General features: G+C 34.6%; 1 protein-coding gene across 1 annotated transcript in view; it reads left to right on the top strand.

Moving 5' to 3' along the window:
• NTN4 (netrin 4) overlaps positions 1 to 27,569 on the top strand; it is a 101,490-nt gene that overhangs the window by 56,579 nt on the left and 17,342 nt on the right. Inside the window, exons 4-7 of the mRNA XM_023533935.1 lie at positions 11,104 to 11,230; positions 13,185 to 13,379; positions 16,139 to 16,208; positions 17,195 to 17,357. Of these exons, the coding sequence (XP_023389703.1) occupies positions 11,104 to 11,230; positions 13,185 to 13,379; positions 16,139 to 16,208; positions 17,195 to 17,357 (555 nt within the window). The remainder of the gene's footprint in view (positions 1 to 11,103; positions 11,231 to 13,184; positions 13,380 to 16,138; positions 16,209 to 17,194; positions 17,358 to 27,569) is intronic.

Genomic DNA, 27,569 nt, shown 5'->3' with positions numbered 1-27,569 from the left:
TGAGAAGTGACTGCTTAATGGGCACAAAGTTTCTTTGGGGGCAATGAAAATGCTATAGAATTAGATGGTGGTATTGACTGCACAGTTTTTTGAATATACTAAAAACCACTGGATTGTCCATTTTAAAATGGTTACAATGATGAATTTTATGTTATGTAAACATAATATCAATAAGAAAAAATCAATAACTGAAAAACAAAACAACGAACATGGCTACTTATATAGGAATTTACAGTATAAATATATTTCAAGGCCCAGTCATTAATCTGACTGTTTTAAAAAGCAATAGCTTTGGATGGAAAAGTATTGAAGAAAACCAATTATTTTAATAGCTGTGGCTATTGTTTTTGGCCATATACAAATGATCACAGATTTGTTAACGACTCTGCATTCTGATAGAGTTGCCAAACAAGCATAAATTTTTAATAAATCAGTATTTCCACCTTGATCTTTCATATGAGCACACTCAGTAATGAAGACTATGTTTTATAAGGTTCACCTAGAAATAAGCAATTTTTCAATACTAAAAGAAGCGTGTGAATGAATTAATTCAACAACAAAAGACTATGGAAGAAAACATGCCCTAGCAACTGGCTTCTTGTACTATAATCAGGGGCTCATTTATCTTAAACAAGTCAACTTTTGTAATACCCTCTGCACTGTATAGAATACTGAGTGACAGTCAAACAGAGCTGTCAAGAAAAAAGGAAAACAGTGGGAAATGTGAACTAGAATGAATTAAAAAAAAAAAAAAACACTTTGTAAGAGAATGCAAAATAGTCTGTGACAAGGAATTTTCCTTTAAAATAACCAGAAGCTACGTGAGCACATTGAGCAAGTGAATGTCATTAGGGTGAAAAGTACTTAATAATCCCCCACAGCATTTCTAATAGCATTTACCTGGCCTCCAACTAATTATAAAAACCCATCTAAATCCTAAAAGACATTGAACAAAACCCCACAAAACCTTCCTTCATTCTCAAATCAAATGCTGCTTGACAGATAAGTTGCTTACAAAATGAGTTCTACTAGTTCTTGCCTTTGCTCAAGCTTCCCAGGTTCTTGCCCCATAGTTGTGTTAATAGTTTAACAGCATATTAGAAGTTCTATATTGTTAATTCCACTTTTGGTACTTTTTTCTAAAATTATTTAAATTAAATAGGTATTAAGAAATTGAGATTGATATGATCCCTTTTCCCCTCAATGAGATTTTATCATAAGAAGTTATTTTAGGTGTTTGTGGAAAGGAAAAAATTGCTCCTGATGACATCACTGTTCTAAGATAGAGCTTCTAATATTTTAGGACTCTCTTGGGAGTTCTGAGCCCTGTTCTGCCACTGATTTGCATTGTAACTTGAAAAGTTTATGTATGAAAAGATAAGTGCAAATGAAATTATGTAGAGACTTAGATGAGGCCAAATAAATGAAGAAAAGAGATGGGGTGGGTTGAATGGCTGGCTATTAGTAACTAATAACTTAACACAGTAACCAGTTAGCAATTTTGTTTGAAAGAAATTTCAAATTACTTAACTGTATACTGAGATAGCTTTCATATAGTATCACAGGAAACTCAAAGTCTGTCTATGGACAAGAATTGCAGCAGGAATCTAATGATATTTGTCAATCTTCTCCTGCTCTATATCTTGCAACTGAAGAAATCGTGGCTTTTGTAGAGGAAAAAGAAACTAATTTGATATTTTAAGGCAAGGGAGTCTTAGATACACTGAAAGAAACATCTTAAAACCACTGTGCCTTACTTTATTGCTATAATAACAAGTACATCTGAAACCCAATTATGCAGGTAACCTAGGATAACTTATAGGATTTAGTCAACTAAATATATCTATTGGATTGACATCATTTTTAAAAGCCCAGCCGTAAAAAATAATTCTTAAAATCCATTGGAAACAAAGAACAAATGAGAAATAGACTATGCAATAAAGTAAAGGTAGAAAAAATCTCATAAGTTGGTAATAGTATGATCTTATCTAAATGTAATCTTCATAAGCCTCCTGGGCATTACAATTTTCAGTTCAATGCTATTTGCATTGTTATGGCAGAAATATTTATTACAGTCACCAGAGGAAAGATAAAGTGTCTGTGCCTGATGATACTGAAAAGAGGAAGCTAGTAGAATTAAAAATTCTTGTGAAAATATAAGACATTCAAAATCCATTTAGTTCCATAAAGTATGGAGCTAAAGTTTTAAAAAAAGTTGAAATTCCACTTTTAGAAGTACATCCTCAAGTAGTTTTAATAGAACTTTAGTGGAGGACGAGAAATGGCAGTGATTAAAAAAAAGGATATATTTTTAAAGATTAAAAATCACGACTCACACAGATATAAAATAAACGTGTCAACAATTTTGTTTACCTTATTAATTAATGAGGGAAAATTCAAGGAACCACACATACATAGGTAATTAAAGAATGCTGAAGTATATTTACAAATTGATGCAAAATATGTCAATATTAAGGGCAATTGTCAATTGCATTCTACCAGACACCAGCGATTTGCATTTCTATGGACAAGAATTATTTACATTATTATTAGTTTTATACAACTTAAAGAGCTGTAAAAATAGTTCAGTAATGATAAAAGTTAGAGATAACCCAGAAAGGTGTGCTAGACAGACTATTCAGTCATCTTTTCTTTGGGGGAAAGGAACATTCCAAAGTCTTTCACAATTTTTCCCAGCAGAGAGAATATTTTTTGTTAATTAGGGAAATATGCATAGAAAAGATGTTATGATAATGTGGTTTCCCAAAAGATGCTACATTTGGACTTCTTACAGCCATCGTTATTAATAAAAATTGTTTCCTTCCCTGAACTCACAAAGAGTCTTGCTTTGTTTTAAAAACTCATTACTCTGAATGATAACAGAGTCTTACTGAAAATTAAGAATCCAAAATGTAAACGAAAAGTGCTCACTAACAAAAAATATACTGTTGAACCAATAGTAAAGTTTAAAACAATGGGAATATTTTAAAACTTTCTTTCACTTAGCTTTTTAAGTGAGATTATTTAATTAACAACATTTTTAACTCAAAAAGTGATTTTACAATTTATTTGAAAGACCCAAGTGATGCTTTTCTCTGCCCTAGAACAGTTTCTGCCTTACTTTCTGCTGATGGGTGGGTTTGGAGGGCGGGGAGAGGTTAGTTTTTCCTTTCTTTTATTTTGACTTTTGACTAATCATCTAATTTTCGCAAAAGGGGCCGTGACATATGTTGAAAGATAAACCACAAAACTTGATCTCAGTTCTTAGCTCTAGCTACTACAAAACAAAAGCCTGCTCAACTACATCTTTAACCAATCTTGGAATTAATGCTCACAATTTGGAGTACACAGATTTAATATCATTTGGAAATTTTCTATGTGTGTATGAATGTTTCTGAAACTCCTTTTATTCCTGATGTCATATGGTAAATAGCATGCACCATAGCACAGATAAACTGCCATTTAGATATGTAAATCAAAGGTTTGGGGCACACAAAATTTTGTACACGAAAAGATGAAAATAAGCCAGCAACCTGAATCTAAAAATGTACCTAAATTATTAGGTTATGCACAGTGTTCTCATCATTCCTCATAACCTAAATTAAAACTGACTGTAAAACCCATCACACTATGCAATATTACTGTCCTTATCAGATCATATCTAATAGAGAGAGTAAATAATATAAAGGAGGTGCTATCTACAAGAACAAATCTCTAATTAGAGTTTATTTACATTCTCGTTATCACTTCCTTTTGTAAATTTCTTCACTGGAGTTTCTGATAAGTGGGCTCGTTAATGCTTGCTTGCGGTGGCCCAGAAACACCCATAGGAGACATCAGAATAATCAGCGCACAGATAGGTTTTACAATGAACCAGTGAGGATCTAAAAGGATTCTCTATATTCCTATATGCCCTGAACTTATTCATGCCAGTTGTGGGAACTGGGGGGTCAATTTTACTGTATTCTCCTATCCCCAAAGTTTCTATGCTTCGGCCAGAGGAACAGGACTAATAATCTACTAAAGAATAGAATACCCATAAATGAAATGGCTCGCTTTTATAAACTAGTCTTTGTCCTAAACAGCTTTCCAAGGACAAATTGGTTTGGAACGCATCAATTTTTATTTAGGTAACACCCTGAAGAGACTCAGCTAAAGTGGATCCCTCAAAAATCCCACTCCACATGGTCTTATAATAGCATAGTTTAGAGTTTAAGGTGGTGACTGGAATCAGATTGTTAGAATTAGCTCCATCACTTACTGGCTTTGTGACCTTAGGCAAATTGCTTAAACTCTTTGAACTTCAGTTTCTCGTTTGTGAAATGGCAGTGTTAATTATACCTAGCTTATCTTGTGTAAATCCATTGAGTTATTATTTATACAATGCCTGGAACTGAGCCCAGTACATGGTGCTACCTAATCTTAGCTACTACTACTATTATTGTTATTATTTATCATCATTATCATTATTATTACTCCCATTTCCCTCCATGACTGACCTACATTCCTTGGGCTTACAGTAGATCTCCCAGAGCAAATATGATGACCACCACACATAAAACATACCAACATGCCTTGCCCAGATGTGAACTAGTAAACCCCTGATAGGAGGCACCCTGGACCAAACTGAATGTTTTTAAATCCTACTCTACCCCAAATCCTGCTTTGTGACAATTGAAATTATCGCATTCCCACTTCAAATGCATAATTAGCAACCTGAGTTTTTGGAAAGTTTTTAAAATGGAACTAAAATCCATACCTAAGGTTCTCAATAGTCTATAAAATATATATTGGATGAATTAAAAATAATAACACATATTTGTTGAAAATCTATATTACGTTACTTATTGGGGATTCAGAGAAATTTAAGCCGCTGTTTCTTCTACACAAGGACTTAGTGGAGAAAGGCTGATAAACACATGATTACCATACAGTGTACGAAAGGTTTCTTGTGAAATTTGCATTGGCTCCATTCATGCTTATTTTCCAGCTCTGTCAGCCAGAGCAAAGTTCTTGGCAAAATAGTGAAGTAGGTACAGTTTATCTTTGGCTCCTTCCCTCTCCCCTTCAGACATTCCTTTGTTCTCCATCAGGAAGTCACTTCCTCTTCTAGGCAACTCTGAGTCCAGTTCTATGGTTGAGAACAGATGGCAATAATATCTGCTGATACGTTTGTTGCTGATATGAAATTTAAGGATTTTCCCCTTCTGAATGTAAGTGCATTCTTGAAGAGAGTTTCTGGACCCAAAACACCATTGAGGAGCTAAAGGAATGAATCTCTACAGGAAGAATTTCAGGCAACTGACTAGCTGAGAAGAGAGAAGTCTCAAAGTACTGCCAAATTTTTTCTTTAATCATAATTGCCTCTGCTCCATATTTATCTTTATTATATTGCCCATGCTTTCTGACAAGAGCTGTTTTCCGTAGTATTCAAGTACAGACCAATGAATAGATTATAGAGCTTTTCAATTGCTTGCATTCTTGCTATATATTATTGGACAAGGATTTGGAATACTCAGACTTCAATCTATTTTGCCCCATTCTGACAGTATGTTTCAAGCCCCCTTTTCCATCAAACTCAATTATTATGCCTCATATTCACAATAGAACTCCCTCTTCTTCTGTTAAATTAAAACATGCAAACCTTCAGTGGAGAAAAGAAATATTTTATTCATTAATGAAAAGACATGTTTTCCTCACAATGCTTTCTATTCAAAGGTTTGTGCTGTAGTATTGTGCATGTTTTTGTCTCATATAAGAGGAGCAGGTTCTAACAGGCTAGCCTGTTATTAGAATTTATCTCTTTTCATGCATAAGAAGTTCATTCTTTTAAAAGTTAATCCTTTTCTCTAAAAGGGATATACTATCTCTTTAGAAATTAATCAGCTCTTGCCTTCAAATTTTGTCTTAAATTGCTGCATAGCTTTGTTCCACTTCTAAATCATTTGTCATAGCTAAATGGAGGGAGGTCTGTGAATTGCTGCAGCTGCCTTTAAGTGAGCATTTTTCTTTGGTTCGTAGAACAGGCACTGTTTGCATCCTCTTTTCACAAACATTTTTTAAAGTTCCAATGACAGAATGAAAGAAGATTCATTTTCCATGGGAATCCAAAGTTGAATGGTAAATAATGAAAATAAAATCATGTGTATATAAATAATAATGGCACAGTAGCGCAAGGAAATTAATTTATGAAATTCAAGACTTTCTGAATACTTAGCTGTTAAAACTCCACTAACTTTCATTATAATTTTTAGTCCAACATGAATAACAGTTGTTTCTTTCTTGGAAAGTAGTTGGGAAGCAAATGTTATCGCATATTCCTAAAAGAATTCAATTAGCTTGCCTCCTTCAAAGCGTTAACCAGACTGATTTTTTGCTTTGGTAATTCCATCATGGTAAATGTCTATAATACAACATCGCTAGATGATTAAAAATACCTTTATTTGTGAAGGCAGGAGCTAGAATGATATTTAGCCTATGATTTCTTTAGTCACAAACAGTGGGGGGAAATGCAGTATAGGAGGAGGAAAACAGTAGGAGAAAAACCAGAGAGAGCAGAACTCAGTTTAGGTATAGACAGTATTGACAAATGAAAGTCTATCTTCAGAGACTATCTATTAATATTGATTTTTTTCATTTGTGTCAAAAATAGTACCTGCAAGAAAGACGAGATATTCTCCTAGCTCTCTCTTGTTTGATATTCAAATAATCTGGAAATGTTCTGCATTGGTGAAATGGCGATAGGACCCAGACATATGACATTTAAGCCTTCTCTGACAGCTCAGAAAAGGTTATGGGTATTTGCCTACAACTAAGCAGTATTCACAACATAGAGAAGGAAACCTTAAAATAATAGAGCCTTGAGACTAGAAGTTGTCTAAGCCAATCTTCCATCTAATGTTTGAATATTCTACATCTTGATAAATGATTGTCTAACCCATATGCCTGACGTTGCTCAGATTCTCACAATCTCTTGCCATAGCCAATTTCCTCAACTCCATGACTGCTAACTTCTACCCCTCAAAAGGAAAAATTAACAAGCAGTTTTTCTAGGCAAGACCTGCATATCTTCCAATGATGGATCCGAAAGATGATAATTTTCTCTCTTTGTCCCCCACCTAGATTTCTACGTCAGTCACCTCAAATATAAAGAAATGGCATTTTCTGTGTCTATTTGGCTCTAATATATATTTGTCACCAAACTGTGCAGCTATTAATGAGCATGCAGTTTCAATAATTCCTTAAATTACTGGCTCAGTTTGTATGAATCCCTCCTTGTAAAATAAATGTGCTAAAAATGACTTACAGTTAGGTTAATATTAGTAACAAATAAATAATATCAGATATAGGTAGGAAAATTTTTAACATCAACAGAATAAAGTACTCTTGGTATAATAGAAGAGGTTATGAAACTCATCAAATATCCAAAATGACAAGGTGTACCTTTCAGATAATTAAGAGTTATAAATTTGTTAAAGTAGATTTCTCATTTTTCAGTTAGACAGCCAGACACCACTCTTCTTTGACTAAGCCCTAAGTACATAATCTCATTTTCCTGCTCGTTCTCTAGTTCATGTTTGTGTACCAAGTAAGAACTATGTTTAACTTGTTGCTGTTTCCTTTTTCTGTGTTTTTTTTTTTTTCAATAAAGACCTAGTTTTACTTGCACATTTTTCACGAGCATCAAATAGTGGGTGATCTTTCAAGCTTGAACAGTAACAGTTGTATCGCTGAGGAAGGATTTCTTGTTTCAAATGATTTAGGTAATGATTTACAGCTATTTTTGGTAATACTCAAAATGACAGCTCCTTGAATTTTTCTGTGTGCAAAAAAATTTACTGGGCTGGCATCTTTCAGACCCTGGGAGGTTCGTCTCAATTCTCGGCATGTGGGAACAAGGGAATACTCTGAAATCCTTACTCCAGAGGGAATTGACCTAGCCACATTATCTCGTGATACATGTGAATGTTTCATGAGGTTTCCCTAAATGTCTGTGGCCTCTTGAGGCCTGGAATTTGTGGGACAGGGCTAACCTGTGAATGGGGCGAAATTACCTATAAGCCTTGAGCATTCCAAGACCGTGCCTGATAAACTGACCTATAATGATAGTTTAGTTCCTCTAAAGAAAATTAACTCTACTTGGCAGGATTTGTCTTCATACAGTACTCTATAAATGGCTGTTAAAAGTAAAAAGGATGCAAAAAGGTGATAAATAAGAATTAACAACCTTTTAAAATTCTGAACATCATCAGAAGATACATGTGGGTACCACTGGCTGTTGGAAAGCATAAACTATGGTAAAAAAAAAAAGTATATATGTATATATATATGTATATATATGTGTGTGTGTGTGTATATATATATATATATATACGTATATATATGAAAAAGAGATAGTAAAAGAGGAAGGGGAAGAAAGAGCATAACAGACAAGATAGGAGTGAGGTAGAAAGAAATTTTTTTAAAGAGAAAAAGAGTATTAAATATACCTTTCAGTCATTTCCTTACTCAAAAATCTTCAGTAGATCTTTGGTAGTTACAGGATAAATCACAGCATCTTTAAATTGATATTTTATGTGTTCCATGATCTAGATAGAACCTACCTCTCCAACGCATGTCCTCTTATTTATTGATTATTCCCAGAATATTCCTTTGGGGTTCTATCTTCTTGTCTTTGCTTCCTAAGGAAAAATCCCATGTATTCTTCAAGACACTGCCTCAGGGACTAGACTTTGAAGTTTTATACAGATAGAATGTATTGACCTTGATCTCTACCATATTTGTCTTATATTTCTTAACACTTTTTCAAATGCCCTCCTCGGATAGTATTCTATGCAATCCCCTTAAACAGCAGTGATGGATTAGAGATAGTTTATTCTAAGAACTCTGAATCTAATTTTATCAAATATTTGTATCCTGGTGTTTTGCATATGTTTTATTTTTATAAGTTATAAAATTTAGACAATTACAAAACTGCTTTCCCCACTAATCTTCATTATGCTACCAAGTTCTATCAGCTATACAAGTATATCTTCACCTCACTAAACTCTTCAGCTTTGGAAGATTTTACTTACTCGGTTTTCCAAAGACTCCATTTTGTTTGAAATCAGCATCTAGTACAAGCAAACAAAGTTTTTACTGGGAGCCTTTTTAAAGAAACTTATCATGCAGAAGTTATTTGATAAAGAGTTTCTATTTTTCTCATGATGATAAGGAATGTTGAATTTAAAATATTTAATAAAAGCAGTAGCACTGGAGCATTTCTACAGAAATACATGAAAAATCAGATATCCAGGAATTAAGATAAAAAGACCTCACTCTTAGAGAACGGTAGAAATTGAATTCCTGCAGATCTCCAAATTTAAGTGCAAACTTGTCTTTAGAGCTTGCCTGGATGTGTGAATGAACATGTATAGTAAACACAACTTCCATGGGACTTTATGTATAAAGAGCTCCTAACGAAGAAAGTCACAAAGAGAAGCCCAAGAAAATATGTAACTATAACTCAGCTCACACTTTCGTACTCCAAGACCTAAACCAATAAATTGAATGTATAACAATTGAATTTCTACAAGGAGAATCAACAAAAATTTCTGCAACATCATGGTACTCTAAGAAGCCAATTCGAACCTCTTAAAAAAAAAAAAAAAAAAGCTGTATCCTTACTAATTCCTAAAAGCTAAAAGGACAGCAACAATTAACTTTCATTAAGCACAAAGACCTCACCATACACAGAAATGAAATTTAAAAGCAAGATGGCCACCAAAATTATCATTTATGAAATTTTCCAGATTATAACTCTTAGGCCTCATGTGGTTTACTCACAAATAGCCTACAATACCCAAGCCATATATAATTCTTGCACTTGAATGTTATGTGAGTCTAAGGTCCATGGTGGTTATATAACACACCTGGCTAATGAGTGCCTCCACAAGTGGAACCAAAGACATGTATACTAAGAGAATTAAAAGAGAAAGGGGCTTTTGGGTAAAACAGCACAACTTACTGGAATGTCAAGCAATAGTACATCAGCATATTGGTGTAACTATTTCCAGATTCATTGAACTCTCGGGACTCATTTTGATTTTGGCCAAAATAGCTTAGATTTTCCCTATCCTCCTAGCACCACACCTTGGTTCGTTTTATTTCCTCTTCCTGGAAACTTTCTTCCCTTCTGTCTGTCAGAAATATTGTGCATCTTCAAGGACGAGCTCAAAACCTAACCGCCAACCTATGGTGGTTTCTGTATCTTTCAAATTCCAGTATCATTTTGTTTTCTAGGTATTTATTTATTGTCTAGCTTATCTGTAATTTTTTTCTATGTAAATCTTTTTTTCCTTCAGCTACATTATACGTTTCTTAAAGACAGAAATTATATTTTGTAATGCTCTGTGTACCAAACATTGCCTAACATAGCAACTCTCCCTTGTAGATATTCATTAAATATTTGTTGACTGGTTGATATAATTAATAACCCTTATGCTGACTTACCTTTTATGTTTCTCAAGGAAAAGAAAAAAAAACACCTCATAGATCCAAATGTGGGAACCTAGATAATTTGAGAATTTTGAGCTACTTTCAAAACTTTATTTGTCTAATCATGACATCATGTGTCAATAAATGCATCTTGGTACTAGAATTCATGGCTATGCTTAGTTATTAGAAAGTATTCAGGATGATTCAAAATATTAATTTTTAGAAATTCAGTGAGTTGACACAAAAAAGTATTAAAATTCTCATAAACTTCAGATCCCAGAGAATTCTACCCAAGGATTCTTCCCTATGAGAAATACTATTTTAATGAACCCTTTAACTACTCCAAACTGTGGAATTAAAAGAAAATGCATAAACATATATGTATTTTGACTTTAATTTTACTTCCAGAAACCACATTCCAAATAAATAATTAAAGACATATACAAATAGTTAGCTATAAAGATATTGATTATACAATTTAAATATATAAAAATATTTTAAAGCCTAAATAAAAATAGGTGAATGGATGTCATATGGCTAAAGCCAACCAGTGAGAGGAGATTGTGGGAAGAATGTTCTTTCCTAGCATCATCTGTGCTCACAGTTCTTACTTATTTTTGTTTGTAGGTCCATGGGAAGTGTATGTGTAAACACAACACAGCAGGCACCCACTGCCAACATTGTGCACCGTTATACAATGACCGCCCTTGGGAGGCAGCTGATGGCAAAACAGGATCTCCTAAAGAGTGCAGAAGTAAGTACCAAGTCCACAAGATTCAAAGCCTTCTTTATAAGCTAATCTGTGGACTCCTTGTCGTCTCTGGAAACATGAAGTAGTGGGTGACAGACACTGTAACCTACACAAACAGAGCCCATATCGCTGCCCACTATGACCTCAATTATGGGAAAGAATTAACTTGCTTGCAAATTATGCAATTATGGGAAAGAATTAATTTGCTTGCAAATTTGCCAATGTGTCTGTTTTGCCAAGAATGCGTTGCCTATTTGCTTGGCCACTTTGCAGGACCTAAGCACCCTCTTTGAAAATTTGACTTCATAAAAACATGGCGAGACACAAGAACAACTGAGGATCGTGGTGTACAATTACTCTCATGGCTGAGATAATAAATCGGAATCATGAAAATAGCTATGTTGAGCTCATTTCTCAAAACAGCCCTATAAAGCAGGTGGTGTTAATCCCATTTTAGAGATCAGGAAACTAAGGCTTAGCGAGGTTAAATAAATTGCCAAAATTAATAAGTGATAGAGTCAGGACTTGATCCCAAACCCTCAGACTCCAAATTAAATGTTTTATTTTTTCTATAATACCATCATGCCCTTCTTTTTGCTTTACTTAAAATAACAAATCAAATTTGAAATTAATCTAGTTAGTCAAGAAGGAGACCGCATTACCAGGGCTAACTTCGGGTTTAAGGTTTGAAATTATACAGGAAAGTAAAAAATATGGGAATGTGAACCTTTTTCTTTTTTTTTTTCAATTCAAAATGTTTGAGAAACACACATGCCCATAACAATGTTAACATTCGCAGACTTCAATTTTACCAGGCTTTAAAGGCAGGTACTGTGGGTAAAGTTGCGAGAAGTCTCTTCTCATACATAATTTGGAATCATAACTGATTTATTTTAGTTTCTAGGAAATGTAAAGGATTTCCTCCAAGCATAAATCTTAAATTATCTTGTATTTTTTAAAGATTATGAATCATCAAAATATCATAACACATCAAGGAAACAATGAAAAACAATAGCACAAACATTTTTAAATACAGTTTACCTCCAGGAAAAAGTCTGGATTCTTATTCTAAATCACTCATCAAGAGAATCTAAAGAATTTCTCCTAAATTCCTAGAATGCCATTCTGGCCCTTTCCAAAGAAACCATGTGCACATCTAATACATATAGAACACAGAGATTTGTCACTTGGCCCTATTGACTGATCATCTTAGAAATGCCTTTGAGAAATTATTACATAAGAAACACTGCTGGCTTCTTCTACAAGAAATTTGAGGCTTCTGTAGGAGACGACCTGGTACAAGAGCTGATAAATAGAAAGGTAAGTCAATCTACCTGCCAACTTACTCATTGCTCCCAGGCTTATTGGCGAGTATGAATTCAGGCCTGTATCTGCAATATGAATTGTCATTTTTAGATAATGCCTGACAATCTAGCTTTTTAAAGCAAGGTCATGGGACCCACAGTGATGACAGTGGTTCTTGGGACGTAGCGGGAATGGAAATGATGATATGTTACCATTAGAGAGAGAAAAAAATGGTGGCCACTCAAATAGGCTTCCCAAAATAAATTTCAACTCTAATTACTAAGGTAACTGTAATATCTCTGCCTAAGACAAAACTATAGTTTGTGGGCTTTTAGGCATATCCCAAAACTTTTTAAATTAAAACTATAATATATCAATTATATCTCAAAAAAAAAATCTAAAAAATCAGTAGAATACACACACCAAAAAAAAAAAAAAACCTTAAAAAAAAGAGATGGGAGTCTAGAGTTCTCAGTGTATGCCTTTTTATATTGTTTTGATTCTTGTGTACTGTGAAAATGGGCATTATTCACAAAAACTAAAAATTTAAAACATTACCAACAGCTTACCCTCTTTTTAACAGTTTGAATGTTAGAAAACCTGCCACTTTATTTTTAATTATTTATTGTCCTTCCATGCTTTTTTTTTCCAGCCTGCAAGTGCAATGGGCATGCTGATGCCTGTCACTTTGACATTAATGTGTGGGAGGCATCAGGGAATCGCACTGGTGGTGTCTGCAATGACTGTCAGCACAACACGGAAGGTCAGCATTGCCAGCGATGTAAGCCAGGCTTCTATCGGGACCTCCGGAGACCCTTCTCTGCTCCAGATGCTTGCAAAAGTAAGTGAACTTATGCTTCCTGGGAAAAAGGAGGATTTGTACAGAGTTAGGTGAATCTTTCCATCCTCCATTTGCTGGCCCAAGGGAGAGGGGTTGTGAAATTTCAGACAATAAATCTCACACATCAGTTAATTTCTTCACTGGTAAAGGGCAAGAATTTTCTACTTGTTAGGTGAAAACAGTAAAATATTCATAAAAGTAATTTTCCTTTCCCACTTTTCATGAAGTAAAATTATTTCCCGTAGCACCACATTTTGGAAAACAAGACGACTAATATAAGAGAAGAAAGAATGATGAAAAGGGAGATATATTTAAAATTATCAAATATATGAATAAAACATAGACCATAAATGGACTCAAACTAATGAAATAAAGAGTGGTTACCTACATTTGGATCATTCTAGCTTTCATCTCTAGAGTGAACCTGAACACCTGTTTTGATTTCAGTATGAAAGCAATTTGGTTGACACCGCTCTAATATATCCCTGTATCATAAACATATTTAGAACATAACAATAGTTCCCTACTCTCCTTCAAAATACTATTCATATAGAATAGATTATGTTTTTTTGGCATAACTTCAAGAAGTTTATTTGGAAAAAGAGCAGACTTTTTAAGCATCTGTCCAATTATCTGAAACATGTGACTATTAAGGTTTCATGCAGAGCCTAAATGTCCAATGTGGCTGAATAGCTCATCTAATTACATGAGTATTTAAATGTCCATTAACTCAGAAATTATTAGAGGACAAAAACCACTCAAGACTGTTAATGGAGATTGATGATCATGCCCTTCCTATCCCTACCAAGTACTCCATGTTCTAGCTCAAAACAGTGACAGGAAAGGAGCAATACAACAGGAAATAATCATTTAAAATCTTGTTTTTTAAGTTAAAGGAAAAATTCTATTGCTCTTGAAAGATACATATTTTTAACAACAGGCAGGAAATATCTACATCAAAATTCGAGTGGGCTTATTTGTTACAAGCTTCCTCTCTTAAATTATGGAAGATAGACTGTGGCACAGCTCACTTTCAACAGTGAGCCCCAAATTTAGATTCGTCATAATATTTCTCAGAGAGTTTTATTTTACTCTCACTCTTGTGAGTACTCAGACTTGAAGTTAGAAACTACTAATAATAAGTCATGTTGCTAATTTCTTCTACTTAACAAATACATGCAGCAAGTAGGGGATTAAAAAAATAACTGATGCCAATTTAGTCCTTTTAGCATAACTTGTAGGAGGCAGTTGGCTTGGTGGGGAAGATCTATATTTTCTTCTTTCTTTCTACAGACAGCTCCCTGATCCACTGAGTAGACTGTCTGAGGAAGGGCTATTTCCATTCACTTTACGACTATTCCAGCATATGTCTGAGACAGAGATGCCTGTGTCCATTCACTTCCCTAGCATGGTTTTCCTTACCGACAGTTTCTGTTCCTTCTCTTTCCTTTTCTGAGCCAGGGGTAGATCCCAACACTTATTAGCACATCTAATTCTTCTTTCTACCTAAATACTCTCTATCATATATTATTTATTTGGGAATATGTTTGGCAACATTTTCACTATTTAGTAATATTTTCATATCATTAACTCTCTCCTTGTAAGACATGTCCCTATATTACCTCTAAAGTCATTAATTCTGATAATAAAATTTATGAAAAGAAGTTAATATACTTAACATTTATTAAGTACCCATAGTGAACCAGATTTCATGCTAGGTGCTGATAGAGATGTTGCTATAGCCATAACTTTTCTCCCCATTAATTCCCACTTTACTTTTATGAGGAAGGTAGTATCAAGTAAACAAGTTGATATTTTTAAAAATTTAAAGTATCCCAGTGTGTGGTTCCATCAACAACATGTACAATGTTATTCGAAATAACAATTTTATTATATTTATTCTACTGTGCTCACCAAGGCAGAAAAATAACCTGTTACTCAGTGTGTGGTCCAGAGACCAATTCCACTGGCATCATCTGATTAGAAAACGCAGAACTTCTGATCCCACCAAAACCTACTGAATCAAATATGCACTTTAACGATATTCCCAGGTAATTGTATCATATTAAAGCTTAACACTTTTCAACAAGAATTAAGTGCTTTTTCGCACTTACTCTAAGGTTAGTTTTTAAAAATTAGCCCAACATTCTACCATTCCCTGAGCATCCAAATTAACTAAGGTTTGCATCTCTACCTGTGTGTATACAGACTTAAAAAATTTTAATTACATAAAGATTTACTGAGAAAAAAATGGAAATCTGGACAAATGTGTTTCTACAGTACAGCACTTTCCAAGGTTTGATCCATGGAATACTAATTCCATGAGCTGTTAATAGGTATTAGAATAAAGGGAAATTTTTCTATGGCCTGAAAATTTAGGAAATGGTGACTTAATCAAAGGTTTCTTTACTCAGAGACTTTCGTATGCTAATGTTCATTATAAACCTACTATAGAGCTTTGACATATGTCTCTCAAATGTAGCCAGAAAATGCTTTTCTTACACAGCATCTTGTGGGACCAGTGTTCTACAGAACACACTGGAAAATGCTGCTATGTGAAGACTTCACTTGGGAGTACACATCTTAGGGATTCCTTCTGTTTATTTGTTCCTCATTTCCAAGACCTAGAGCCTATAACTGTATATCAAGGAAATGCTAAGCCTTTTGAAATAATTACAAACGTAATGTTAACTAAGCCCGGGCAATCTAGTCTATTGGACTGCCAGCAGTGATATATGAAAGCACATATCTTCTTTATTTCCTAGTTAATGTCTTCTCAGGAGTTGGAACCGTTGAACGCCTGAAGCAGCAGCCCAGACAGAATTTACTAGAAGTGTATAAATTATAGCTCAGTTTAGCTCAGGAGACATTTATTGAGTGGCTTTTCTGAGCCAGGCACTTCAGTAAGGACTAGGTCTGTAAAGATGAAAAGGTCTTCCCTACAAGATCTTACACTCTAAGAGAAATATACAATAACAGGTCATTTTAATACATCGTGGTGATGGTGATGATATAATAGCAATAGCTAACATTTTTTGAGTGCCTACTCTTCTCTTTCACTGTTCAAAGGGCTAATATATGTATTAATTCATTTAACTTTCACAAAAGCACTTCGATATAGGTACTATTATCATCCTCACTATAGGAGGAAAGTATAATGAAAGAGATATGCTGAGTGCCTTAGGAAGAGTGTGGGGGTGGGGCAAAGGCAGTTAAGGAAGACTTCCTTGAGGAGATGCCTCTGATACGTTTTTGGTGGATGTTTTTATTTTTTTCCTCTAAAAGTGCTAAAACAGAAAGTGTATTTTGGTTTTTAATCAATGGTTGCCTTTGTTGCCTTTGAGTTCATCTATAAAATGGAATGAATTGATGTTATTCAATCTACTACACATTTAATAGAATATTAATCTGAGCATATTAATTCATTCAATAAATATTGGTGACACTAATCTTGGGACTCTGTTCCCCATTAGATAGCTAGCTCCTGGCCAAATAAGCCAAAGATTTGTTGACTCCATTCATGGTCCAAGCTATATTTTCCCTCCCACCTTCCTGATAAGTACTATGCTAAATGCTATGGTACTTATGTGTACACTTAATTGATGGTCACAAATTCATCAAACATGAATAAAAAGGGCCATGAACCAAATCTACTAGCCAACAGATATATTCCTGTGAGCAATTAAATCATCTCTCAGTTCTCATTTCCTCTTTATTTCAAATGTAACCAGAGTCAGCTGTGGGACCCAAACAATCAACTACACATGTCCATTGCCAAGAAATCACTTGAGGTTTCCAAAGATGTTGTTTGTTTTTTTAAGACTACTGGAGATCATTGAAACTGAATTTATTTCTACAATTCAGGAAAAGAATTTTAAAAGGACTGTGTTTAAGGACTGCGAACATGAGGTACAATGTGAAATCTCTCCAGCTGAATCTAGGATTGAGAGTAGAAATGGAAGCTCGAAGTGGCTGGTCACAAAGGTACAGAAATAATGGAAAATATAATTATCACAGTGTACTGAGATACTTTGAGGAATACTGTCTCTCTATGCTAAAAGAGAAGTCTCTTTTAGAATAACTCATTTGAAATCTCTAAAGTCACTACTGTGTCTTTGGTATCCTGTAACCTAAGTAGATTTTCCTATGACAGGCATATTATAAATGTAAGAATAACCCTAATATGCAGTGGCATGCTGGCTTTCTAAGGAGAAAAAAAAGCCTTGATTTATAGCATTCTGAGGTTTAAATAGTTCTCCCATGGCCAGTTTCAAGCTACCAGATCATTGTTTTTAATCAGAAAGTCAATGACTCAGAAAAGACTCTAAACCAAAAGTGAAATGGTTTCTCTTTTTTGAACAAAGTCTTGCCTCCACCTTCACGACTCCCTTGTCTGATACAAGCACTTCTCCTTTTAGTCAAACCTATATGTGGATTAGAATCAGCTGGGAACACTTATTGAAAATGTGAAATCTCAGAGCCCTGCCCCTGAGCTTCTGAATCAGAATCTCCAACAGGGATGGGGACAGAAATCTGTGTTTTTTTAAAGCTCCATTGGTGATTCTGATTCAGCCTGTTGGTCTCCTGGCCAGCACTTAAGAACTGCTACGTATGCATTCCTGTTTCTAGTGTGGGCTCGGTTCACTTTCATCTTTGGATGAAAGATTTTGAGCTAATAATCATCTATAACTTAATCTACTCTCTGAATTAGCCGTATCTCTGACAGAAAATCCTAAAGGATTACTAAAACTCTGGCTAGACATGTTTTTCCTAACACGATGATAGATATGAATGCTGGTAAGCATTCATGTCAATTATCTTCTCCCACTTATTAATGTCTGACTTAGAACTGCTTTTCTCCAAAATATTTCTGGCAGAATTCTATGATGTATGTTTTTCACCTACCAGTTTCAAAATAAATTCCTAGCAATTCTATGTGGAGAATGCCCTTTTATTCATAGTGTATAAATTTATTTACTGTAAACATCTCATTCTTTGAAGTCAATTATTATAATGTGACTGGAATTTATAATAAAATTAGTTTACTATTACATTGACAATTAACCTTTACATATTTCAGAACATAGCATTAAAATACTATAAGCATGTTATTGTGTTTGATTTAAATAATTATTGAATCCCATTCTTCATGAAGTCCCTCTTCCCTTCCCCCCTCCTCTTAGCACCAAAGGATACATTAAATGTTAGACAATGGAAAATTGACATGGAATTGGTATGGAATATTAACAGCTATTCCATGACATGAAATTTTCTGTAGAAAATTTCCCTTACTTTAGTGAAACACATGGTTTGAAACAGATTTTTTAAGAAAATGCTTTGTAGAGCAGAATTAGCTCTTTTTAGGAAATAGCCAGGTAGTAAGTTTATTAACCTTATGTCAAGACATATTTTTAACTATTGCATAGTCTCTCCATATTTAAAGAAAAATGAGCAAATGGAAAAAAAATGCAGAATTCATTCCCTGTCAAAGTAAACAACCCCTTGAAAAAACTGACATGCCCTTCCTTCCTCCCTGGTGGGCCAAAATAAATGTAGTCAATTGCCTTTTAGCAGAGAATGAATAAAAATAAACTTGGTCCCTCTGCTCTAAAACCCAAACCAAGTGTTTACCCAGAATATTGTCTGGTTACTTGGTTACTGTTACCGTAACTAGCCAGCTATCTCTGTAAAGAAAGAGTTCTATTATCCATCCAAATCTTTTTTCTTCTTGTTGCCTTTTTTCTTCTTGCTGGCTTAGGTGAGAACTGCTCAACTGATGGAAATTCAAGTGCTTTGAGTGGGTGACTATCTTGAGGCAGACTACCTTTCCATCCGTCACAGTCTGCTCAGATATCACTTTCTCACGATGCTGTTTGCCTGTTTGTTTGTACCTCTCTTTAACAATTATTTCATTCTACCTCTGGGATGGTTATTCTTTCCCTTCAAATTGTGTTAGAAGTAAAAATTTTAAATTAATTAAATCCAGAATATCTTACCATAGTGACACATTTAGGAACCCATAAGCATCTTCCATTTTTCATTCCGTGCCTGTGTTCTGGTCTATCTCAGAAAAGGATTTGTTCCCAAGAATCATTGACATTTCTTTCAGTAGTAGCTTAGTGGGCTTTTTCTTTCAAATTGTAGTTTTAGAAGAGCCGCATGAGGTCATATAAACAACATAGACATCTTTGTTTTATATTGAAAGTAACTGTGAATGATTCCAGCACAGAATCAATATGAAGTAACTGTTTTTGGAAAGCAAACTTTTAAATAGAACCAGTAACTTGGCAATAATAGTTGGGAAACTTTAATCTCAGTTTTTAAAAAAAATCTAGTGTATAAAACCAGAGGATTAAGGAGTAAAAAAAAAAAGAGAGAAAATACATATGTCATAATATATCATAGTAGGACTATCTCTTAGATAGATTAAATAATGTGTATTAAAATTCATCCAAAAAGAAGAAATATTATGAGTTGATGAATAATAAAAGTCAGTCAAACTGGAGAAGAGAAGTAGGAGAGGTCATGAAATTCTCTAAAATGTTTCCAAAACAGAAAGTGTAATTTACTGAATAAATAAACAATATGTCATTCTGCATTTGATGAGGACAAGCTTTAAATAATCAAGCAAATCATTATAAAATATTGAAACCCTCAGAAAGTCTGGACAAAATTAGATGGGATATAAAAAAGAGAATAGTGTTTGTTGAGTGGTTACTATGGGCCAGACATTGTACTGGGCAATTTATATAAGTTATCTCATTTAGCAATTTTTATGAGTTAGGTATTAACTCATTAATGAGGACACTGAGGCTTAAATTATACTTAATTATGTAATTTGTCCAAGTTCATGCAGCTGGTCAGAGGCAGGGCTGAGATTAAAATCCAGATTTGTTTGACCCCAAAGACTTTGATCCAAAGACCTACAAAGATCCTAAGAACTTGATTCCACATTGTGACCTACTTGATGAAATAAAATGAATTAACAAAAGTGGAAATAATCAGACATGTAGAGCCAAAAATGATTTCTAAAAAACTTAGATTTTTAAAAAAATTTATCACTTTGGATTTTGAGTTAGACCCTGCTTACCGATAAATTGCCATGTAAAGTTTGAATATAAAGAATTGCATTTATTCTAAGGAATCTTAGTACAAGAAAGACGGAGATAATTGGAGAGTGTTCCAGATAGACCAACAAAACAAGAGAGATACTAATGAATAAATATGAAAAAGGATAAATATTCTCAGGTCAACTAGGAAACTTTCCAGAGAGAACATAACTTTCTACACATACTCAAAAGGTGTAAGAGGATCTAGGAGTGGCAAAAATAATTTACTTCCCTAGAACAAAGAATTATAATTAGATATAAGTGGATGAAAGTGAGAAAAGGAATTTCAGATTGATTAATGTGACAAAAAAAAATTTTCTTCCAGTGAGGGGCATTTATAGGTGAGAAATGTTTCCTACAGAGTTGGAATAAAGAATTTCTATTACAAACAATAAATAATAAAATCTGACTGAGTGAATGTAGGAAATAGTCTTGCACTCATAGAAGGAACAGTCTTGCACTGGCAAGATTAAGAATAATCTGTTCTACTTGACCATTTCAGTTTTCTATGGATTTGTTGTTTTGCTATGGTTTTTGTTTGTTTGTTTCTAGTATCTTAGTATTGCAAATGCTGTGGTGCTAAGCTACTATGAACCTATAAAAGAAATGATATAAGCCTTTTAGGAGGTTTATTAAAACATAAAATCATTTCAGGTTGTTGCTTATCGAGAGGCACCATTCATTCATTCATTCATTCAAGAAAGATTGAGTGAGTCCCTAAAATGGGTTAGTTATGGTCCTAGGTTTTGAGGATATAGAGATGAAAAGATGTGGCTCCTACCTTCTAGGACTTCACAGTATGCTATAGAGAGAGCAATGAGACAAAAAAAAAAAAAAGAAAGAAAAGAAAAAGAAAAACCATAAAGAGATCACATTGGAGGCTAGAAGGCCAGTCATTAAGAAATATTTATTAAGTCACTATAATTCATTCATTTTTAAAAACTCAGCGTAGATTTACTCAGTGCCTACCATATGGCAGGCCTATCCTAATCATTGTATATGCAATAAAAGAGTCTCTAATCCCATGGAAACAGACTATAAATAAATTTACCCAAGTAGATATGTAATTAAAAACTGCAATCAGTGTTGTGAAGAAAAGGACACAATGACAGGTTATAGTATCCTGTCATGCAGAGACTAGTGACATCAGTTCAAAGGAAAGATCTAAGATAGATGGAATAAATAAGAATTATTTCTCCAAAGAAAAATGAAGTTAAGGATGACCTCAATTCCTCCTCTGGTTCCTGGGTGGCTGGTGCCTGAGTGGATTGGGAAAACAGGAGGCTTTCTTCATCAAAAAAACAATGGTGTGTGATATAACCGAATTCTTCAAAGCAAAATACAGTCTCCAAAATTATACCAAAAAGTTTTCTCATAATAAAGTTTGTCTGTACACCCAAAAGTACTTTCTTTAGTTTTGACTGAAGTAGCAACCCAGGAATATAAAACTGGCTCTTTAGTTAAGATTTTTGAGATACACCCACGAATACATTGTAACTGAATCAGTTACAACTAGTAAACGGAAAAGGAATGATACAGAAATCAAATTGAGAATCTGAGTAGTGGTCACATGGTGAAGCATTAAAATTAAATTTTATATTTATTTGCATTACTCATTAAAAAATTTATAGAAAACAGACAGTAAATACACTTAGATAATTTACATTTATTTCTTAAAGTATTAAATAGAGGCAAGAATGGCTGGATTTCATTCATAAATGGATCTCCTTTTGTGTGGGATGTACAATAACTCGAGACAAAGCATTTCAGTAAGTGAAAGGCAAGTCTTAGTATAGATTATTCTCTTATTAGACTTATTCTGTAATAAATTTATTTAAAATTAACATGGACCTTGAATATTGTGGAACTAGCTATCTTTGAACACGATGCAGATAACGTTTAAAGGATGAATAAAAAACTATTCTCTAGGATAGAAAAGGGATAAACCATATTGCCTTTGACCGAGTAAAGTTCATTTACAGTTTTTATTATTTTATAGCCATTCATCCACTAGCAAAAATAGTTGATAGTAGAAGAAAAGGAGAAAACAGTCCCCCAAAAAGGTAGAAGACTTTGTTTTATCTAACATTTAACTTCACACTTAATATAGTAATAACAGTTCATATTGTCTCCTTTCTGTTTGGAGCTGCAGCTCAAAGTCTCGGTCCGTCTAAGAACCATCACAGGCAACTGGGCATCTTTTGAAATGGCTCTGGTAATAAATATTCTCTATCAGAAATTCCGTAGGGCCTTGGCCTTTTCAGGAGAAAACAATGTTGGGAGCCTGGGCAGCGCACTGAAGGAGTGGCTACCGGGCAGTGGTGAAAGGGCTTGACGAGCAGCTTCTTTCCCAGATGAGGGCCTTGAACTTTGAGTTCTGTTTTTAGAAAAGCTAAATCAGGAGCAAATACTTTCAGGGTATTTTGCTCCCAGTGTAGCTTTTGCTAACAGAATAGCAAAAGCTAGAGCCAGCATAAGGTAATGCTAAGGAGTCCTGGCAATTTAAAAGAGGTTGTTTCTACAGCAAGCTTGGCATCATGGATCACTCTCTGAGAAAAAGACGTGCATACAGACTCCTAGAGTTCTAGCGAAGCTGGAAATAAAGATGAAAAGGCATCAATGGTTTTCTATGACTCTACCACCAAAGACTTTAGCAATCCCATCAGAATAAAGGAAGCCATAAATCTCCCATTGTGTTCCTGGCCATTTTGTACCCATAGTTACATACTTATTATGTTCACATAGATTGACAGCTGTGACTATTGTCCTACATTACATTGTAGAGTATCTTCTCATAAGCAGCAGGACCATAGAGTATACCCTACTTTATCTCAGCATACTCTGATCCACAAAAGGAGAGTAATAGAAGATTGATTTTTTTTTTTTAACTAAAGAAAGGACCATGTAACAGGAGAGTTACCTAAGTCAAGAAAGCTATATGCCACCAAATTCCTCCCAGGTGCAAAGCAAGGAATCTCAGCCTATTTTGAAGGCCAATGAGATCATTTGTTTTCTTTAAAAACAATCCATAACTGCAATGGGCCAGTAATTGCTTTTTCCTCTGTGTACCCATGCATCCCGGACTACATCTTTATAATATTTACTGCCTTGTAATTATTTGCATATCTACCTTCCCTCAGTAAAGAGTTGGTGACTCTGTATTTATCTTTGTATCTTCAGCCTCTAGCATAGTTCATGTTAACATTAAAGTTCAAGAACTCTTTGATGAAGGTGTGAATGAATGAAAGATGGGCATTTTAAAACTAATATGTTTCATCGAAATAATAATAATAATTATTATTCTTTGAGCCCTTGGTACTGCTAAATGTCTGATATTATGCCACATACATACACCATCTCATTTAATTCTCACATAACCCTATGGCATAGGTATTATTTCTTACTTCATCGATAAGAAAATTGAGAATTGAGGTGATTAATTTCATGAAGCCTTGTAAGGAATAAACCTCATAACCAGAATTTGAACTCACCTAGTCTGACTCCTCAGCTTGTGCCCTTACCAACTCTATTATACTGCCCTTGTTTATTTTCTGTCTTCCTAAGAGGTATTACAGGTAATTTCAAAACAGCTGTATTTATTGTCAGCCTTTGTGGTTAAAACAAACATTAGTTTTAGAGCCTTATGGATACGCAGGGTTATTTTTAAAATGTGTTCATCCATTGTTTCATTAACAGTTATGTTTCCTGGTAGAAGATACTCCAAGGCAGGCTGATGTACTAACTCTTTTCTATAAATGCTCTATAGAGGGACGGTGCTTCACATAATAGACATATTGCTGCACCTATATATTTTTAATTAAAAATTTGTGTAGCATTTAGCAATTACCTAAATTCATTATTTGAAGGGAACCTATTATGAAATCGTTTGTAAAAATACCCATTTTCTCTATCTCATCTGTTTCGAATGTTTTGTATTATTATTTCAGGGTTTTTTTAAAACAGGACTAATCAGTACAGAATATACTACTTTAAATTAGTAATTTGCACCATTTAAAAAAAACTTCTGACAATATTTAGATATTAAAAGTGACATTTTAAATAATTTCGCTTTATTAATTGGTTGTGAGAGCAGCTTAGGGCAAATGTTTACTATCGGATTTTCTGTCTAACAAGAAAAAGACAAAGCTGAAGTCAAGGATTTATGTCACTCCAATTAGATTATAACTTTGACATTCATCATAATGAATATGCAAAAAGTAAGTGCTTGGGTTGTATTTGAGAATCAGTAAGAAATATATGTCAGGGAATCAGAACCTGAACCAGAATCTAAGAAGAACCATATCTTTTTTCCCCAAGTCAGAAGAAAATATATTTGCATTTTGGAAGAAAATAAGAAATGTGGATTAAGTGCGTCAGATATTGCCTGCTACACAAACTTCAGAAGATAGGTATGCAAGGCAAGCCTCAGTGTGCAGTCTGAAAAAGTATGCCGTGAAAGGTGTCAAGGCCTTCTGCCTGGAGCTAGTTCTGCATAGTTTCCAAACGGTATTTTTATCTTTTAATTATGTAAAAAGTCACATTGACAGAAATCCACTAGCACATGTGATGGAATCACATTCTTGTCTGGCCATTCCTGAAATGTGTGTAGGTTTTAAAACCTATGGTAGTACCGAGGGGTCAAATCCTAAACAGGCTTGACTTTTCTATTAAAGGAAAAAATAATGATGGTGGAAGAATATCACATATTACATTAGATATAGGTCCTACAACATCTTTCTTCTAGTCCCCCTATCTGCTGTCAATAACCAAATCGACTTAACTGAATGATAAAGTGACTGTAGGTTTACTTACCTCAAAATGTTGACATTTATATTGGATTATATGATTTCCTTTAAAATCTTCACATAGCACTTTGATAGACTCATGTTACATATTATACATTCTCCCCAAATGTAATAAACTTCAATTTTCAATTGTTTTCTACTCAATGTACACTCCAGACACTCTAAACCAGCGGTCCCCAGCCCCTGGGCCATGGACCAATACCAGTCTGTGGCCTGTTAGGAACCAGGCTGCACAGCAGGAGGTGAACGATGGGTGAGAGAATGAAGTTCACCTGTATTTGCAGCTGCTCCCCAGCACTAGCATCACTACCTCAGCTCCACCTCAGATCATCAGGTATTAGCTTCTCATAGGAGCACTGGTTCCTGGTGCCAAAAAGGTTGGGGACCACTGCTCTAAACTTCTCACAGTCCCCAAATGGCCATGCCCTTTCACATGATTTCCACAGCCTGAAATGTCCTTCAGGTCAATTCCACAAATGCTTATTTGGGCATCTACTATGTGCCAGATACCGTTCTGGGGCCTAGAAAACAAAAAGAAGAAGATAAAGATCCTTCTGTCAATGAGTTCAGAGTTTAGTAGTAAGGGAGGCAGGCATATAAACAAATAATAATGATGTACTGTGATATACACAAAATAGAAATATATACAAAAAATAGAGGCGGCATAAAGGAGAGAGTGGTTAGCTGTCTGGAGGGAGTGGGACAAGAAAGCATGTCAGGGGCCAGATGGACAGGTGGGGAAAAGCAATGCAGGCATGACCAGGGGCACCGAGGCATGCAAGAGCTTCATATTTTCAGGAAGCCGTAAGAGCTTCCACGTATAATGCAGTGGGGATGAATTGTACACTTAAAAATGATTAAGATGGTACATTTTATGGTATGTACTTTTACCACAATTAAACTTTAAAAAATTATTTAAAAGAAATGTATTAGGGAGAGTATCTAAAGACCAGATCGAATAAGCAACTGCCCATCTTTATGTCCTCTTCAACTTGCAAACTCCCACTCATCAGATGTCTATGAGCCCTCCTTTATGGGCCCTAAGTGATTCCCTCAGCCTCTATTCCCTTCCTCTTGGCTCCCATAGCATAGAAGTCCCATATAGACCTCTACTGGAGTATTTATCAGTATATGGAAATTTTTTTGTTTACTCCTCTGTTTTCCCAACAAGACTGTGAGTTCCTCAAGGGCTGGATTCATTAATTATGCAAACATAGATCCTACATCTATACAAGATTTATTGAAGTAATCAGTTAATTCATGATTAATTAACCATGTACCAGATACTACACTGTTTACATACATAATCCCCTTTCATCCTCACAACTACTGTTACGAGGTTAGATATTGTTCTCCTTCCATTTTGCAGAAAAGAAAACTGAGAAAATGAGAGGCTAGGTCTCTTGCCAAAAGTTATACAGTTAGTCAGTGGTTGAGCTTTGAAGCCAGATTGTAGCCAGCTGAGATTTTAATGACAAAGAAAGTAATCAATGAAAGTAGTTTCTAAGGGGATAAAGGAGGGAATAGGATCTAGAATATTAGTTGAGAAGACTTAGAAGGAAAAGTTAGTTGGTCTAGTAGATGTCAGGCTCTGTGCTATGCACCTTGCTGAAGTAATTTCACTTAAAGGAATTTTATCCTCATGAAATCTCTATGAGATATATACCTCACTGAAGAAACTAAGGTTCAAGAAAGTCAAATTTCTTGCCTAAGATTAGACAACTAGTGAGTGGCTAGGCTATAAACTCAGATCTCTCCCAGCATTTTTCATGTGGCTCTTAGAGAAGATTCGGAAGCTGAAGATAAAGATAATTTGAGGCGGAGAAATGATTATCCAGAGGGACTTATTGATTAATTCGAATTTTTAATCCAAGTAGTTAGAGTAAATTAAAAAGTAGGGATATTTTGGGACAGCCACTGTAAGGAATCTTTTTTTTTTTTTTAAGGTGAGGTAAAATTGAATAAATAGGGCTAATAAGCATCAGTTCAGGGACCCAACTGAGGTTAGGGTACACAAATTCGTGAAGCACCTATAGCACATTTTAAAAAAACTTTGTTCAACTGTTTTTGTTATCTCAGGAACAAAGAAAGTATTAGGGATTTTCAAACTATGAGCAGTAGGCAACTGTGGGAATTGGGTGAGAGCTGAAGGGAAAGACACTTGATTAATAGCAAGGACTTGCAGAAATGACCGATCATAGATTCTAGTTTGAGGAGCTAGATTTAAACCCTTCTGTCTTAGTCCATACAGGCTACTATAACAAAATACCACAGACTGGGTG

The sequence above is a fragment of the Pteropus vampyrus genome, unplaced genomic scaffold (genome assembly GCF_000151845.1).
Source record: "Pteropus vampyrus isolate Shadow unplaced genomic scaffold, Pvam_2.0 Scaffold116, whole genome shotgun sequence".
Taxonomy (NCBI): Eukaryota; Metazoa; Chordata; class Mammalia; order Chiroptera; family Pteropodidae; genus Pteropus; species Pteropus vampyrus.
The sequence above is the reverse complement of the archived record's forward strand: the minus strand, read 5'-3'. Positions and strand labels throughout refer to the sequence as shown.